Source organism: Anneissia japonica, unplaced genomic scaffold, assembly GCF_011630105.1.
Source record: "Anneissia japonica isolate Jap-2015-1 unplaced genomic scaffold, ASM1163010v1 scaffold1231_len1163931_cov198, whole genome shotgun sequence".
NCBI classification, from domain to species: domain Eukaryota; kingdom Metazoa; phylum Echinodermata; class Crinoidea; order Comatulida; family Comatulidae; genus Anneissia; species Anneissia japonica.
The window spans coordinates 413,214-432,973 of NW_022728604.1; the positions used below are offsets into that span (position 1 = coordinate 413,214).

The 19,760-nt window shown below is 33.6% G+C and overlaps 1 protein-coding gene across 1 annotated transcript in view; it reads right to left on the reverse strand.

Annotated features, from left to right (window-relative positions):
- Positions 1 to 3,175: 3,175 nt before the first annotated feature.
- LOC117114366 (cyclin-dependent kinase-like 4) overlaps positions 3,176 to 19,760 on the reverse strand; it is a 32,284-nt gene continuing 15,699 nt past the window's right edge. Inside the window, exons 4-12 of the mRNA XM_033258019.1 lie at positions 18,060 to 18,254; positions 14,435 to 14,613; positions 12,803 to 12,915; positions 10,520 to 10,659; positions 9,342 to 9,551; positions 8,281 to 8,415; positions 7,858 to 8,090; positions 7,115 to 7,353; positions 3,176 to 6,486 (exon numbers count right to left, since the gene is read on the reverse strand). Of these exons, the coding sequence (XP_033113910.1) occupies positions 6,344 to 6,486; positions 7,115 to 7,353; positions 7,858 to 8,090; positions 8,281 to 8,415; positions 9,342 to 9,551; positions 10,520 to 10,659; positions 12,803 to 12,915; positions 14,435 to 14,613; positions 18,060 to 18,254 (1,587 nt within the window). The 3' untranslated portion in view covers positions 3,176 to 6,343. The remainder of the gene's footprint in view (positions 6,487 to 7,114; positions 7,354 to 7,857; positions 8,091 to 8,280; positions 8,416 to 9,341; positions 9,552 to 10,519; positions 10,660 to 12,802; positions 12,916 to 14,434; positions 14,614 to 18,059; positions 18,255 to 19,760) is intronic.

The window sequence follows — 19,760 nt, forward strand, 5'->3', positions numbered from 1 at the left end:
ATGTGATAGCAAGTGTAATATGTATTTCATACATGAAAGCTCTGATGGGAAGCCCATTTTTCAAGCATCACAATGTGTTATTATTTAAATTAAAACTATTATTATTTTTGTGTGTCAATGTCTAAAAATAGGGTACCATGTTTATAGTTGCTTGTACAGTATGTGTTTTTGGTAACTTTAAATGGTGCTGAAATGTAGCCTATTTCTATCTTTTTTCTTAGTCTACATACAACATTTCATCGCCTTGAATTGCTGTGTGTTTGGTGGTTTATCTGTTATTATTTTTTGTTGGGAATATAACTTTGTTTTTCATGTTAAAAGTTTATAATAAATGTTTGTAATTTAACATGCTTTCCAATTTTTCCAGTAAATTTTTAAAGAATATTAGTCAAATAATCTATTCTAGATTTGATATAAAATATATATTTTCTACAATACTGATTAATAATCCATTTACATTCCACCCACTTGTGAGGTCTCACTTTCTATATTTCAAAAGTAAATCAAATTTCATATTACCTTATTAACCCTATAACACTATATTTTAGATACATCGAATGACAATCTGTAAATTCATTGAAAAATTTGTATGATAAAAAAATCTTGACATAACATGACGCATCGGGTCTGTGTCATTGTGATGAATCATAAGAATGAATCAGGTAGTCTTTCGAAAATATTAGACATTTTTCTACGACAAGACAAATGTGGGCAATAAATCATATCAGCTACATCTTTTATGACACAGTCTGAACCAAGGTACAACCCAGCAGATTGTTCTTAATGATTAACTAAATGATGTGTCTGATTTATTAACAAAAGGACCCCTATTTTTTAAATTAATTAAATGGTTGTAATATTAATTAACCACATTATCCTATTTTTAATTAATCAAATGTTATGTATCTTTTATAATTACACACTATATTCATTTATGTATGATTCTAGAAATAGAAATCTACTTGATTTTTTTTATTTGAAGTTCCACCCATGGATAATTTTTATTATTATAAGTGCAACATAAATAAAATAGTCAATAGTAATAATACCAGCATTGTTAATGTCAGCATTATTTAACTCATGTAAAAGGTGTCTTAGTACCTAGGACTGAATACAAATGATTTAAACATTGTTCATACACGTTTGTATAGTATACTGATTGAAATTGAGCAGTTAACCACAGTTCCATATACTGACTAAATGTAAAAGTTCCATTTTCATGTTATTTATTTATATAATACTATGTTTATAGTGAAGAAAACTTTCAATGCTAAAAGCACTTAATCCTACAGTGCAGGGGTTTCAGCCTTCCATGCCATGGAAGTTGCCTGGAAATGGTTTGTTCAGTAACTACAAAGTAAAGGTTTAATACAGTAATTACACAGAGGTTTTGGAAACAGTTTGTACAGTACAAATACAATTTATGTATAGTAAAGCTATTGTCATTACAGTATTTGGGGTTTCTGTAGTTTTTTTGTTTGCATAAGATACTTCATGGTGGTAGTGATGATCAGGGCCGCCAACAGGGGAAACAGTAACAGGGGGAAGGGCTGGTGTGGGCCCCCAGTTACAAGCGCTAAGCGCAAGAAAGATTACGGCGAAGGCGCAAACATTTTTTTGGGTGACCCTGGCAATCTGGAGGGGCCCATTATTAGGGGACCTATGCCATTATTGAGGGCCCATAATAGTAATAATTATTTTTGAAAAAAAAGTATTGAAAAGAAAATGCTACCTGCAATTTCTATGGGCCCCTGGTAGGCTTGGGCCCCGGGGATCTTCCCCCCCCCTCTTGGTGGCACTGGTGGTGATGATGATGATTGAACAGTAATGTACCAGATTTTTTTTTGTGAAGAGTGAAGTGAAGGAAACACAAAGTGCTCTGATTGGCTAATAGTAAGATGACATCATGACATAAGTGTCAACCCGACTTAACCAAGGCAAGTGCGAGTGAGAGCAATTCTAGACTCTTTAGTGAGAGTGATTCCCCAAGACTAAAAGTTTGGTAGCAAAATGGTGCATAATGTTACCAAGGAGCTAAAAAAGGCGTGACAACTAAAGATGGGTCTTTTGCAGTGCTGTGAAGTATGTACGTCTGAGTTGACATGGCAGATAATTGTTACTTTCTAAGTTTTCAGTACATTTTACAGTAGGATGGCTACTACTAGTTTTCGCATTTCTTCGTTGACCAATGACAGTGTGTACAGCCTGGCAGTAGTACAGTTCCTGCTAAGCCTATGCGGCCTGTACAAATCAGAGTTCTTAATGTTTCTCTATGCTTGGTTCTTCACAAAAAAAATGCATATATGATAGTGGTCCACTTGGCGAATTTACTCGCAAATCAAACGCGTTGGTTCGCTTCCTGAGCTCTGATTGGTTGGGCATTTTTTTGCATAGAAAAAAAAAGAAACAGTTTGAACTACTGATTTTGCTGAAATGTGAATACGCATGTGCATGAACCAACGCTTTCGATTTTAAGCGAATAAATTCGCCTAGTAGAAAACAGGTTTTATACTGCCATTTTATATAGCCCACCAAGGAGCTAAAAAAGGCGTGACAACAAAAGATGGGTCTTTTGCAGTGCTGTGAAGTATGTACGTCTGAGTTGACATGGCAGATAATTGTTACTTTCTAAGTTTTCAGTACATTTTACAGTAGGATGGCTACTACTAGTTTTCACATTTCTTCGTTGACCAATGACAGTGTGTACAGCCTGGCAGTAGTACAGTTCCTGCTAAGCCTATGCGGCCTGTACAAATCAGAGTTCTTAATGTTTCTCTATGCTTGGTTCTTCACAAAAAAAATGCATATATGATAGTGGTCCACTTGGCGAATTTACTCGCAAATCAAACGCGTTGGTTCGCTTCCTGAGCTCTGATTGGTTGGGCATTTTTTTGCATAGAAAAAAAAAAGAAACAGTTTGAACTACTGATTTTGCTGAAATGTGAATACGCATGTGCATGAACCAACGCTTTCGATTTTAAGCGAATAAATTCGCCTAGTAGAAAACAGGTTTTATACTGCCATTTTATATAGCCCATTTTCCGTTGACCTACAGTCGTGCAATGTCTGTTGAAACAGGCCTACAGGAGATACTGCAGCTCTGATTGTCTATAACAGTCTGAATAAATCGTCATTAAAAACGATTGGTTGCATCAATACAAATACACTCACAATATGCATTGAATCTTTCAATTTATTCAAATGAGAATGAATAACAAATCAAATTGTATACAACCAGTCACATGACCATCACAGTTACTGAAAAATTTGCATGTTAGACCAGGTGGATATAATAACAGTACAGTAATACAAATATAAATTCACATATACAGCATTAGCAAATCCATAGGGGCAAGATAGTAGTATGTTCCCCTATTAACCTAGTTAGACTGCCAAAGTTTCAATTTTGCTTGCAAAATCAATTGTGAAATTGCAATTTCTTTCCCCTCCCACATCCCTCCCTCAAACTTGTGCTATTGTTTTGCAATAATAAATCCCACTGTACCAGACATTTGAAGACAATACTTCTGGTCGATCTAACAAAAAAAAAAATACTCTTATACTTGCTCCATAAAATGATTCAGTACAGTACAGTAACATAATTGTGAGAATAACTTCATAATAATTTATATAAACAAATTACTTCCAAATTTTTGATAATTTAATAAAGGCAAAAACAAAGGTGTTGTAATTCTGAAATCATGAATGGGTTTATTACTGGCCAATAAGCAACAACTTGACCAAAACCATCCTTTTTTTTTTTTAAGTAATAAAAATAAAAAATCTAGGAATTACTGTTCATGAAACCTGTCAGTCCAAGTGGATTTATTTCTCAAGATTTTTCTTAGTAACACAGTATCTATAAACACTGAAGGATTAATTGTGAAGTAAACCTAACAGTAGGCAAGTACTTTGGAACACCATTGAAGATTTGGTAAATCAAAATTAATAAGGAAAACACACGAACAAGGTTTTGGCATTTTACAATGTGGCTATGTTGTGGAAGGTTTACTATGGAATCTGTGAGGAAGGAGTCTTTATAGATGTGCCCATGAAATACGGAAGCCTATTGGATGGGGTAAGTTTAGTAGATAGCTTCACACATCTGTGAAATTTAGTTTAAAGATTCGCATTCTAAAATAATAATAGTTAACGCATGTTTACCCAGTTATCACACATTTACGCAGTTATCAAATTATTACCGCAGACATTGGAACGACCGCCCATGGAACCATATAAAAATATTGCAGCAGTAATCAGTGCACTTTATACTCTTGGGTGGCGACAACTGTAGGCATAATGCCTAGCACAATGACACAAGTGAAATTCAGAGCAAAGGTCTAAATGACCTCCGACCTCACAGGAGAGCAGGTGAATCTCAACCACTGCACCAGCAACTCCAATTTTGATAATCTCATTATTTTATTAATCATTAGTTAAATTTTCAAGACAATATGAAAAATAAAAAGTTGTTTAGTATTGCAAGCCTTAATGATTAAATATTTCAAGGTATTTAATCATCTCTGGTATGAAAAAAAAAAGACATTAAATCATAATTTCTTACATCACTTTCCTCAAAGTTTCATATTAGTAGCATATCTAAGAGTTTTGAAATGGGGTGGGGGAAACAAATGTGAATGGGGGGAATCAATGATTAAGTGAGGAGGAACTAGCTCCCACAATAAGGTGATATGAAGTGATTTTTAACTACTACTTGAGCATGATTTTTGGTTTCAAACATTTTCTACGGGGGAAAAACTGAGGGAGGGGGATTTTTCCCTGTGTACTCCTCTTGATACGCCACTGTTTCATAGTAACTTGTCTTGGTTTCTTCATTTAACCTCCATGTAGTTATATTCAAGATTATTGATTTAACCATGTCAACAAAAAGCATATTAATATTATGTATTTCAAATGATAAATTGGCACTGACAATGCAGATACTAACAAGACACTCAAATCTAAAATTTCTACTTTTGGTGATTATTATAAAAATTGCACACATCAATCAAATTCCTTACAAATAATATAAAAGTTTAAACAAAAATCATTATATGGAATTACGTACAACTTATAAAGCAAGATAAAAGTAACAATGGTTAACAAAAGTATTTAAAAATAAAGTGAACCTGTAATCTCTGTTAGTTGAATTGGTAATCAGATTAAATACTGTATATGATAATGCTAATAAAGACATATGATGACAAGAAGTTAGTACAAATTTTAAAAATTTAAATTTCAGTATTTTAAAATTTAACATTTTCCTATCCAAAGGACATATTCTTGCTAAGACCCTGACAAATTATAAAATAAAATTTGTGTTTTTTTTCCTTTTATATGGCAATTAATTATTTGTATTGTTTGTGCAAATGTAAGGGATAAAGCTATCATGAATAATGTTTTTTGAGCCACTACTGAAGTACCTGGATATTTAACATACAAGAATCACTAATCAAAATAAGTATTGTCTCCTTGTTAACCTAACAAAATAGTATTGCGCATAATTTATTTAAATGCTGGTTTCATTCTTCCATTACTTCATTATTCATGCCACATGGATTTCCTTTCATAAATTAAAAATTTCTTTACTAATCATCTTAAACAAGGTTAAATAACAAAAATACATTCAAGAAAATAATCTACTTCATAATACGATATTACCAATGTTGTAAAAACATTTTGCATTCTTTGTTTCACCTGAAATATACAGGCTTGAGGAAAATGACATGGCATATTAATTGTAGAATTCTACACCTATAATTCAGTTATAACTCATTATTACACAGGTACTGTATATTAAATACAGTATAAAACAGATGCCAATGTTGGAGCGGGAGGCCTATAGACTATTTCAATGTCGCCCTCTTACAGAAAATAGGGAAGATAGACTTCAAAAACCAGAGGGTCCACTGATTATTTTCAGATGACAGAATAACATACTCCAAGGAGTATGTATTATTTTAAAAAAAATTATATTAGACTTGTGTTGCCAGAATTTATCAAATTTGGTATCAAGAAGAAATTAGAATTTGTTTTCCAATTATAAAGAATATAATTCTTAATTCTAACTATTGAAATTTTTAAAAAAGTATTGCAAAAAATTTCAGCCGCAAGTGTATATTAAAAGGAAAAAAAACCCCCAGGAATCATTTCCATTCCTATCTGTTTCACAGACGCGTCAACTAAATATTATATGTATCATAAATAAAAATGTAATAATAAATATTTACAAAAGCCAAAAGAGAAAATAAAAATAGAGAATGATATATTTAGTAGTTTATGTACATTTATTATAATCTAGCACATTTTTTAGATGAGGATTTTTGCAGTGGGGATTTTAAATCTAAACAGCTGGCAGGTTGGATTTATATCGGTCGTCTGGGGAGTTCGGTGACTTGCTGTCATGGCGCTGGTCCATGGTTGATATGGAAGGCATCGTGGTACCATGTAGGCTCTTACTTGGCTTGGCTTTCCTCTCTGGTTTATCTGTGAGATAAAAAAAAAATTACTAGAACAAATGAGCCAAGACTATCCTACCAGAATGCAGTGGATGCCCTTCATAGCTGCTGATTAGAAGTTAACATTTATTCACACAAAACAAAAGTGGACTTTCTATTTCTATGTACCGTGTATTCTCGCATATAAGGCAAGGCTTTGAATAGCAAGTTACGATTAAAAAACAGGGTTGTCTTACACGCACAACACATACAAATTTTTTATTTAAATCATGTTCGTCTTATGTGTAGATCGTCCAGTTTTTGAAGATAGTAACTCTTAATATGAATGAACACAATTTTAAATGTGGAGAAAAATGATTTTGATGAACATTTAATAGCCCATACAGTGATATTATTTGGAAGAGTAGCCCTACATTTGGATCTGTTTTTAGCCAGCAAGATGCAGTATCCAAGACCAGAAAGAGCAGCAAAAAGTAGGAATTTCGATGGTAAAACCGGGGGTTGTCATATATGCCCGACATACAAAAATCGTTCAAGTCTTCTCAAACTTGGGGGTCGTCTTATATGCGGATTGCCTTATTCGCAAGAATATACAGTATAAATAATCTTTTTGTAGAAGTAAACATGGAAGATATGTAAAAAAAACTTGTCCTTACGTGGTGTTTCAGCGCCTTTTAAGTTTGGTAGGTGTGTGTAGGTTATCTCTTGTCGTGGCGATGAGTTACCTTTCTTTCGTTGACTGAACGTCATTTTGTCTAGCTGCATAGTTTTCTCATGGAGGGCGCTCTTTTCACTCTGTACTTGCGTTGTCAAGCTGGTGCTGTGGTGCGACGGGACTGCTTGTGACTTTTTATACAGAGGGTTGTTGTTGGGTTTCTTCAACTTTTCATTCACTCTGCAAGAGTTTGAAAAATTTATGTAAATTTAGAGGTCTAATTGCCCGATCAACTGATTGGAAAGTATTTATTAAAAGAAATGCTCAGTAGCCTTATGGTACTGCTGAACCAAAGGGTATCTGTTTCTTCAATTCAATGCATAAACAATTAACTACAGGCCCTTACTGTATATTATGTTCTATAAAGTAACATCTGGAAGATATTCATATATTCATAATAGAAAAAAAAAACTTTGTCCAGGGTCTGAAGGAGTTGAGCCCAAGGCCATAGGATTGGAAGGTGAGGCTTCTAACTGCCCCTACCAATCATAATACTGTAGTCTTTGCACGATGAATTAAACCTTGCAAAAAAATTATACAATTGATAAACAGAGAGTAGAATTTAAACCCCAGGATTTGAAGGGAAGCATCTTAACCACACTACACTACCTCCATCCTGTTATTCACAGATCTTCAATATCTATATTGAGTTCCTTTGATTAAAAATCCCTTGTAAGTGCTTACCTTAAAGGAGGGGGACCACTATTTGAATAGTTTATGCCCCGAGACACGGAGCCCATACTCAATGTGTTGACCGTTGCTAGGCTAGGCCCTTGTGATACATGATTGGTGGGTCCATTGTGGCTGATCGGTGGGATCGGGGATCCCCCTTTGTTGGCAGAGGGGGTGGAATGCTGGTGGAGAGTTGTGCTGGACTTGTGCTGTGTATCATGCAGTGACTCGCTTCCATAAATATCCTACAAAGAAATAAATAAATTGTTATAAAATTATTATGGTACTAATTATCTTAATATAACACCAATTCATCTTCATGAGTACTGCAAAATTTTAGGTACTTGGTTTTATGTGTAATATTTAAATTGTATATTTATCATCATTACCCTAGCCATAATTAGCACCATAATGATTAACCAAAAACATAAAAACCTTAATTTTCTCTGGTGAAGACTTGGTTTGTCTTTCTTCCACAGCCACAGTATCGACTGAAGCCCTCCTTAATTTTTCTGACTCTGCATGCTTTTTCCTATGTCGTTCTCGTTCCTTATCTAGACTGGCATCGTGCTACAAAAAAGTATTACATATGATATCATATCCAAGAAAATTGCTCAATTCAACGATGGTGGATGAGATTAAATCTGTTTTCGTTATTTTATGTTTTTTTTTTTGTTTTTTTTTTTTTAAGTCAGGCCCTGGAGGAAAAAAATGTTTGATATGTTATAGAACTGATTTTTCTAAGCCACTAACCCATAATGGGTGAAAAAAACTCGGAGTGGTTAATAAGATACAGGTGCACGATTTATCAAACTAGAACTCAGCTTAAATTCGCCTTGAGTCCATATTTTTTGCTTAAGTCAGATTTATCAATGCTACTTTAGCTTAAAAATTGCTTAAACTCAAACAGTCGATTGTATGCATGTGCCATATAAGACGATTTTTAAGCTAAGATTTTGCTAAGATGGTTTGATAAATCAACTTAGGATATTTGCTTAGGGACATCTTAACTTTTTTGACATAAGACATTCGCTAAGCTGAGATTGATAAATCCGGGGCATATTTTTGAATATTTAAAAAACTGGGGGAAAAGGTGGAGAAAAGGGTAGTTACGACCCCGCCACGCCCCAGTTTTTTAATAATTCAAAAATTTGTATCTCATTTAACCGCTCCCAAGTTTTTCGGTCAAATATGCTTTTTGTGTCTTAGAAAAATCAGTTGTACAACATACCATATTTTGCTTTTCTACGAAGCTTGACTTAACGTAAGGCTTACAGTGGCTGTCAGTACACTTATAGGTTATATAAAGTGAGATTTGTTTAGCAAATATGCTATGTCGAGTGTGCATCATTTAAAGAACAGTAATAAATTTACTTTATAGTCACATTTGTGCATTTTGGATGCACCACTTGGCAATGAGCATGTGTACTTTCATTTGAAAATAATTCTCCATAAATCTTTGAAACCAGAAATTTAAGAAATGCCACATATTTCACCTTTTTACTTCGCTTTGATTTCTTTTTTTCATCGGCACTGTTGCCGTCACTTCGGCCTTCCCGTAGTAATGGATTATCCTGTATCTCTTTCTGAATCTTGGCACGTAACTCTGCCGGGTAACGGTCAGAGAAGCCATCTTTCTTGAAGTATTCATGCTTCAGTAGTTGACTACAAGTAGGCCTATTGTCTGGCTCCAGCTGTAAACAGCTCTGTTGAGATGAAAAATAATTACAGTTTGAATTTAGTTAATGCTTGCTGTATACCACATACGGTATGTAGAACATTCATTTCATAATGGTCAAACAGCTACATTTACGTTGAAAAGATGCAGACAATTAATTACGTTAAAGTAAAAAAAAAGATACTAGTAAGGATAAAGAAATAGATCATTATCAGGAATCAAAACTAGAAGATAAACTTGTCTCATGATGACCCCAACTAAAACAACACACCAAAAAGTAATAATAATAATAACAATATCATACATATTTTTTAAATATAAATACATAATAATAATATTAAAACTACAAATCGCAAAATGAGTATTTTTTTTTATAGATATCTGACTGGTAATTAAGATAAACAAATATTTTCATATGAGTCTTAAAGTTGTTAGTTTTACAACTAATGGTGGATATATCCAAATTATTCCATTGAGTACGTTCAGAAAAGTTTGTAAGTCATACAAAAGGAACTGAATTTATGAGGATGGATGTCTTAGGTTATAGGTTTGAGAAATCAAACATACATTCTGACAAGACCTGTTGTATTCTTGATAATATCTCAACATTTTAAATAAATTGTTTCTTTGTAATTTAGTGGATGATATTGTACTTCATTTTCATGTTTCAATGTTTATAGCCGTGTTATTTTGCGTATATGTGTGTTTGCATCAGGAAAATACCTGCTATCGTACTGAATACTCAGTAGGTTCCCAAAGTGATTCAGGTGGGAATCGAACCCACAACCTCCAGATAACTAGCCTGGTGTCATATCCACTAGACCTCCGAGCTTGCGCTTAGTGAATATTGTTGAATCTGATCCCCAATCCGATCGATGTGTGTATCAATAAATACCATTTTATTTACCATGTTATTTTTTTGTTTGAGTCTGAATGCCAATTTATTGTACTACGCTTAAGTATGCACAAATAAAAGAAATACTGTATACAGCTTACCTTCATTATACTAATAGACAAAGAAGACAACTTGGGGAATCTTTTTTCTAATGGTTCCACCGTCTTGACCTCTGGTAGCCGCATCCCTACAAACAGCGGATTCTTAATAAAAACTTCTTTATGTCTCTGGGTTAGATTACCTGTAAAAAAAGGTACAAATTGACTTTATAAAACATTTTTCAAAAAAAAGGAAGAGATTTATTTGTTTACATTCATTCTTGTCTTGAGGCAATCAGTTGCCAAGATTAAACTGTCATGTTTTTATCATCACAAGGGATGTTACCGTTAAACAAAGAAGACAGAATCTTCAATAAACATTTGGAAATCATCAGAGTTTGACATTAACAACTAAAAAAATGGCAAACCATTACGTCAACAGCATGATATTATGTTCAGTTAATGATTCTTTAAAGATTGAATAATGGGGAAATGTCAGTTTCCTGAAATTATAGCCTCACAATAGGTCATATTATGCAGTACTTGGGGACATCTCAATCATATATCTGTTGAAAGGCAAACACACATTTACACAGTATGACAGTACCATACATGCTACTATCATATCAGAATATCTTGATGGCCTATCATTCAGTTCGTATTGACATATATAAAAAAATATACTGGATATTAATATCAAGAAAAATCCTTTAAAAATTCATAAAAACATTGTATTGATTATATTTTTATTTATTTATTTTTCTTTATATTACTAGAGGAAGTCCTTCTCAGTGTTGCTGATTTGCAGAGGAGTTCTGCAAGAAAAATTAATCGACGTACTTGACTGTGCAGGGAATACTTTCAAAAATTAAAAAATCCTAGTCGCAAACGATTTACTCCTTTCAGTTCGTAATGTATCTTATAACTTAAGGACAATCACTGAATTATCTCTACCCAAGTATATACAAACAGACCAAAAAACTTTATTATTATACTGGGTTGTTTAATGGATGGCAATTATTCCCTGCACAGTCGAAGGGATTATGTTTTTATTAAACAAAATGTTTGATACTGTACTGTATCCTAAATTATTAAACTTGTATGATCATTTTTTTTTTTAGATTTTTAGATTTGTTTGTTTGAAAGAAAATTGTTTAACTTCAATTTTTATATAGATTACAATAAAATTTGTATCTTATCTTATCTATCTGATTTGTTATCAACTTCCAAATATATTGAGATAAGTCAATTTTCCTTGATCTTAGGCTTTTTGATAATTCCTTAAACCGACAATCACCCAAGTGAAGGATGCATCAAATATTAGAAATGTATTTATAAATCTAACTAATTTGCATGAAAAATATATTCTCATTCTAATTTTAAATTGATAGTTACGGTAATAACTTACTTAAATATACAAAGCAATTCAAATTTTATTATTTATAACCTAAAAACAAGGTTTGTCTGTCAATATAGCACGTTTCAAAAGATCTTTCTTGCTAGAGCGATCTCTGACGTAGTATTAAACAAACCAAATTAAGCATTCCTTAATTTCTTTTTTTACTGTAGTAATCAGCTTTGTGGTTGGTCTACCTCCTAGTCACAATACCTCTCTATTCTTGTGAAAGTATTTAAATTTAGTCTGAGCAAACAACCATGCAACATTTGCAGCTGGCTATCATGTTGTTGCTGTGCCAAATGCCGCCCAATTTAAATTTTTGACAATTAGGCAAGACTTTTTTTTATACCTTGTTTCGCAAACTTATTTTTTTGAAGATCAAAGGGAGGGCAAAAAAAATTTGTTTTTTTTAATTCGTTTTTTCTGATAGTTTAAATAGTTTTGCCAAGAACATCCAGACAGAGGAGAAAGTAAAAATGAAATTTTACTGATGAATGTAAACAATGTAATAATGGGATGGTTAAATGCTTTAAATTTATATAATTAGGAAGAAATATACTTTATTTATTTTTGGAGATTTCAAGGCAGCGGCGGGCATAATAAAAATAAAGAAAAATTCATTTTCATTTTTCGTTTGAAATCATCATTATTGGCGAGCAGTAGGTTCGCTAAACAAGGAATAAAAAATGTCTCGCCTTACGTGCAATTCCTGAGATTGTTAGAATGGACCCTAATAAACTAAAGAAACTTAAAATTTAAAATAGGAATATTAAGACTCAAGGAACAAATTTAGATAAAGGCCTCCTTAATAAGTACAAAATAAATGTATTCTAATGTAAAAGTTTACTTCGTATACTTTAATAACTGATTTTTCTTTCCCTTCTTCATTCTTTAAAAGGGTATTGATAAAATACAATTTAATAATATCAATTTAAGTTAGTACTCACCAAAACACTTTATGATGTGAAATAACTGATCAATATCACTGTCGCCAGGAAACAGGGGCTCGCCAGTCAACATCTCAGCTTGTAAACATCCAACGGCCCAAATATCTACAGCTCTGTATAATATCATAACAGGAAATTCATTATGTTGAATCAATAAAAATGAGAAATACATTTATAGGATGTATAGCACATATCATTTCAGGAAGAATTGCTCAAGGTGCTTTTCACTTGGTCATTGGATACAAAATCAATTATAATAATAAAATAATATGTCGGTCTTATATAGCGCTTCATGCACAATGCCTCTAAGCACTTCACATTACTACCCCAGTCATTGGATCAAACACTTTTGGAACACATACTCAGCTCCCTGGGGAGAATTCCATAATATTGCAGCTATTAATCAGCGCAGTTGTGTTCAGACCTACCAGGTACCCACTTGTACTCCTGGTTGGAGAGAGACAACAGTAGATAAAGTGCCTTGCCCAAGGACACAAGCGATTTGCACAGCGAGAGTTTCGAACCCCCGACCTCAAGGTTGAGAGCCACAACCGATGCGCCAACCGCTAATTATAAAAAATGTGCATAGTCCATCCTTCCTTCCTTCCTGAGGTGTATTTAGTTTCCAGGTAGTGATTTAACACTGAATTCGTTTCCAAATAATACCTATCCTATGAGGATACCCAATTATACTATTGATGGGAAGGGGAAAATATAAATTGTCCTGTGAAAGCAATATTACCAGTATTTTAACTAAAAAATTTGAGCTTGCCCCCCCCCCCTGTTCCCCGCCGAGACCCTCAACAGCTATACTCCACTGTACTCCCTAGTGGGGGTCATTCTGTCAACCTGCTCGCTGGTGACCCTGCTATGACTGTTCCAGTCAACTGAAAACAGCAATTATAAAGTATTATTCGCGATTATTCGCTAAAGGAAGTTACATTAACACCTGTGTAGCTCCTGTGATTATGGATTAACACTAACAAATGAACGAATGTACAGTAATCACCTGGTGATGAAATTGGGCTGTAAACAAAATTTCCAGCTCTTTTCTCTAGAATGTACTTTATTCATTTATGTATAGTAATGAACCATTACTTGTTCCACTAGCTCTCATCATGTTGAAGACACCTGGCTGTCATTGACCATGAGAATGGTTGAAATGTACTGTACAGTACACAGCCATTGAGATCTTCTTTTTCTTTAGCTCCGATGAGGAGCTCTAGGAACACTCAGCTGGTTGATTAATAGATCTCTTTTGTATGGGCAGCCATTAGGGCAAATATACTCTACTGTCTCTGTTGTACTGCCCTTATCGGAACCTTCGAGATTACGAGAACTTGCTTTTTTAAAAAAATAAATAAATGAATACCTGTAACGCAAGGTGGGACCCTTAACAAGTACTCTTCTCTCAAGTCAGGAGGATCCTGGAACTCATTGTTGGGCAGGGGCAGTCATTTCCCTGATCAGGTCAAGTCTTGCCTGTGATTACCCAATCAAACATGCTTATGGGTAAATGGTCATATGTAGAACAAACACCTCCTGTTATTATTCATGAGAGGGACCCTCGTGTGTTTTGTTAAATGGGGGTAGCAGATGTCATTAAACAAAATACCATTACTCTCCACTTACTTTCCATATTTTGTGTCTCCAACAAGAAGTTCTGGCGACCTGTACCATCGGGTAGCTACGTAATCTGTGTACACTTCCCCAGGGGCCGCTAAGGTTCGAGCAAACCCAAAATCACAGAGTTTGACGACACCCGATTTGGAGACTAGTATATTCTCTGGCTTGATGTCCCGATGAATAATCTATGAATTAAAAACATGTAAAGCCATGAACAATTATTGCATATTTAATGATTTAAATCATTTATCATATTTTACAAAAACTCATGTTTATCATATATTAGCTCATAGAATATTTACAAATATATTTATATTATTTATATTAAATGAAATTTATTGCTGCTTATAATGTTTATTATTTTTTTTTTGTTCCAAACATTTTTATAGAGGGTGAACCTTCCAGCGTATACTAGAAGGTCAGCTGATATTCAGGGCCCTATAGTAAAATGATGCTTTTATCAGCAAAGTCGCTTTATGAAGCTTACGAAGTGGTTGTAGTCATGAGAAAAAGTATACTACAGTATTTAGGCCTTTTAGATATTGATGATAAAAGATTCTTACCGTTATTTTTTCCTTATCAATGCGGTAAAGCAGTGTGCATTTGTTATGTTACCTAGATGTACGGTACCATAACACTACCTGTAGCATTGTTACCATACTATTATTGCCTGGAGTACACACAATTTTTTTTTTTTTTACAATTTTTCAGTGATTTTATAAAATAAATGCTCTGGCTTTTTCGGTATTTGTTTGCATTCCAATTCAAATGGCCCCGAGTTAAACTCTGGCTAAGATCTGACCACTTTACTGAAAAGCACAATGCCATACAGAAGACATGCCATTAATAATCAACCTCCCAAGTTTTATCACATGTGGACCAAAGGCCTTTGGGCAGAAACTCACCCAGGGGACATGTAGGGAGAAACCTATGTATAACATCTCTCTGTTGTATAGGTATCGTATTCTACCAAATACCAATTTGCCATGGGTCTACGTTGATCTTTATAGACCTACTGTAATTAATAATGGGTAAAGCCTACGGCTCTGCGAAAAGAAGAAAGAGTTTTAGAAACTGAATAGTGAATAGTAAATTGTTTTGTCCCCAATAAGATACCAATGTCATTTTTTTCCTATTTCACACTAAAATTACTGGCCAAATATAACTGTACTACTATACAAGTCGGTACATAGAGCACTCAATAAAATATTTAAGATGTATATAGATAAATGACTGTCTTTATCAAATATAATTTTTTTTTATAACAAAAAACGTATGCCCATATAGTCATGATATACCTATATATGATCATGATGTGATGTAATCATGACCATATTTAGCCATGTCACATGTTTTTGTCAAATAATATTTGATAGTCAGGGGCTTTACATACCGGGAAAGATCACTGATATGTTATAATAAATAATTTGTGTTTCTTTTTAGTTCCACTCTAATTCAATTGACTGCTTAACACTTAATGATTTTAATTAGATTACAATGCTTGACTACCTGCCAAATTACTTATAATGTATATTTATAATCTTCTGATTAATCTCATTGCTATCTACTGTCAGTTATCAATATAAAGCAATTAAGCGATTCAGCACCCTCATTTGAAAATAGTTCGTTAGAGTGGAAAGCTCAAGACAAAAGGGTAGTCAATAAACGTACTCATATTCCTTTACTTGTTACCAAGATGAGATACAAACACGGCAGTCATGTGTATTAACACGAACCTAAAAATAACTTTGACCAACTGTTGGTATCTATAGCTTGAGGATAGAAAAACATATTGTTTCATTTTCTATTGCTGCAATTCTAATTTCACTGAACAAAAATAATTGACTTGTACCATGGCTCTCTGCATTTCTTTAGTGTATGGCTCTCTGCATTTCTTTAGTGTATGAATTGAAAATTTTGATGTGACAAGCAATGACCACACAGGGTTTTTGTTTTGTAGCTCTGGGCAAAGATAGTATTGATGCAGTTCTTATAGTACAGAATCAGCTCACTCACCCGAGGGGTTGAAACCGAACACTGTATCTACGGATCCTAACCATACAAGTTTAAAAAAAACAATCAATATACTTAATAATACTGCAGTAGGTCAGCTTAAATTTTTTTGTAAAATTTTTTTTGTGAATTGAAGAGTAGGCTGATTAAATTTCTGGGTATCGACTTTAATCAAATGACTCGTTCATTTTGTAATGAATTTGTAATCCTAGACTTCTTTTTCATTTAATCCTATGTAAAGTTGAAGTACTGTATCATTGACTAAGCAACGACTAATACAGTGCAACATACACCGTGATCCTAATAATTCGTTCTACATAATCGTAAGCAATATTCTGTTTTAGCGCTGACAGTGGTATATTTGTATCTTGAAGGCTAATGTACAATCAGTGATTACTGGTTTTTGTAACAGGACTGATCATTTCACTTTGTTTATTCATTTGATCAATCTAACAAAAAAATAATAAAACAAATAAATTCTTGGGGACATCATAAGAAAGAGGTTCGTTATAACGCTTTCAAGTTAGCTGGTCCCACCCCACTCCTAAGTGCAAGATTGAAGCATAAAAAATGCAAAATATTGATGTTTTTTAACATTAATTTATTGTTTCAAAATTATTATAAATAAACAAATATCGGCCTAGTTGATCCAAAGTTATCGAATCTGATAAGCTTTAGTGAATTTATGATAGTTCAAGGGCTATACTGTTTGAGGCGGTTATTCTGTTGTCCAAAGGCCAATTATCATCATTTATTAATGGAGATGTGTAGTTTGGTTATTAAGGTTACAGTGTAATAATTAAATTGCTCTGCTAAGAAGTCAATGATTCACATCGGCCTTTGATCTGTCCATGGTCACAATTACCTTGAACTTTTTACTTGCCGGAATAGCTAATGAGTTGCGACACTGAATGTCGCATTTTGCTGTGGATGATGGCGCTTTACAAAAGCATGTTGATTGATTGATAAAGATGCTATTCACCAAGGGTTGTGTCTCTTCAACTTTGATTCTTTTGATAGATTTAATTAGCTTCCTTTTTGATAGATTGTTAAACGACACTTCAAACATTGTCTTCTCTAAGTCAATTTCCGAGGAAAGATAGCCTGGAGCATATGTGTTCTCTTCCTCTGTATCCCTATTTATCTTATTATGAGAAAAGAAAGACTGTTTTCAGACGTAGTGTTCCCTCTCTGGTTACCCGATTTCTGAGAATATACTTCCTAGACATTTTCCCTATCCTCCAATCTCTTTATTAACCTATATTTTCTAAAGGAACTCTCCTCAAATATTATGTTACACTGTTTTCCATTCTACATTACTGTAATACACTTGAGACATATTTATGCATAAATTTACTTTTACTGATAGCATTTTAATGTTCAAGGTGATTGAAGTTTCAAGTATGTGATCTTTCACTTGATTTTTCCCACCTTATTTACAATAAAATTACATTCCTGTCATCTTATGAGCTGCTGAAAAAAAATAAAATTAATTTTTAATGTAAGCATGCTCAGATGATTGCTAAACTAAATTCAGTTTTAATCCCTAGTCTTGAAATTAAATTGTATAAATATACAAGAAATATAATATAATCATGTCTATTAAATGGAAACTTACATTGTGATTGTGACAGAAATCTATGCCTTTTAAGATTTGCCATAAACACTTCTTCACCATGATTTCATCAAGGCCGCTTGGATATCGTTCAAGTTCGTCTAGTACCGTATGATCTACAAATTCGAAAACTAAATACAAACGCTTTTTACGCCGGAAAACTTCGATGAGATTCACTAGGTTTTCGTGTCTTAATTGCTGAAAAAAAAGTAAAGCTATTGTTAGTGTAAAGTGTGTTTATTGAGCAATTTGCATGGCGATAAACAAACAGATATAAAGACCCCAGTAGAGTGACTATTTTCTTCGAACGACATTGTTTTTTCCTTTTAGAAGTGCATAGAGAAGGTACTACTTAAGGGGAATGTTAAATGTCTTATGGGATATATTAAAGATAACAGTATGTTAAACCTTTATAGGATGCATGACCAAACCAAAGAATTTGAATTGTAAACTAAAAAGTTTTATTAACAACATTTAAACCTAGCCATCATGTTTTAGCAACATGTGTTGCTGTCAATAAGTTGGATATTTAGTTTAAAGACACAGATACAAACATTGTCAACAACACTTAGTCGTTTCTCCTATTTCCAAATGCATCCCACCACATAAATATTTTATAAACATGTCTCTACTGTACATTCAATACATTATACTGCATGTATGGTATTTTGAATAGCAATGTAAATTCCCGGGAGAACGGTACCTCGGGCCTCCTACAGCAGCTTGGGGTCGCAAAGGTGTTGACCTATCAGCTTGCAACGCTCAACATAGTAATAAAAAATATACTGAATGAATAAATGAGACTGGATATAGGCCTAGACAATACAATAAATAGAATGCAATACTCTATATTACAATTTGATCTAAAACAAACAATACAGTATAAAGAATCAGTTAAATTTTCAATTACTGTAGGTCCTACACTATGATGTGCACATAGATAACAAACTTTCTACTGTATATTTGTTACAAACTATTCACACAATTCAAGTTGTCTTCAACACTGACATTAATTCAATTATTAAGGTTGTTCTCTTATACTGTTGTTTCTATTTTAAATTTATGTTGTTTAATAAATGCTTGTGATGCAGTGAAAGTATTCTGCTCTGTATTTCCTTTTGGACTACAAACAAATTGAATCTTAAATTGAATCTTGAGAATGGTAGGCTTACCGACTAATGTAATACCATATGGCACTTTTTTATTATAATTACAGAGCTATCTGTTCTCATTTTCATGAGAATATAAAACATAGGCTATGGAAGGACTACCAGTTTGTCTTTTTAAGTAAACAATATAAGCTATAAGAATAATAAGCTTAAAATCAGAAATAAAGCCGGGCGGACACGGCGGTCACCGTGCCCGATGCAATTCTATGAAGAACTTAACGCGACGATGCGCGTGCAAACAGATCGTTTTTTAAGACAATCCATTCAGACTGCCGCCGACAATCAGCAGGCGGCATCACATGGTTTAGCGCATACAGGGAGCCGAGTTGGATTCGTTGTGCGAGTCGCACGACACAGTGAGTGCCCAGCTTAAATGACAATAAGAGCGATCACTTGATACCTTGAAAAATGATGTACAGTATTTTTAAAGGCATCCTAAAAGATGTTTTACCAAGGTATCAACAATAACAAGTCACAGAAGAATAGATCTTAGGAACCCCGCAACAGCTTATTGTAACAGTAACCAAAATCAATA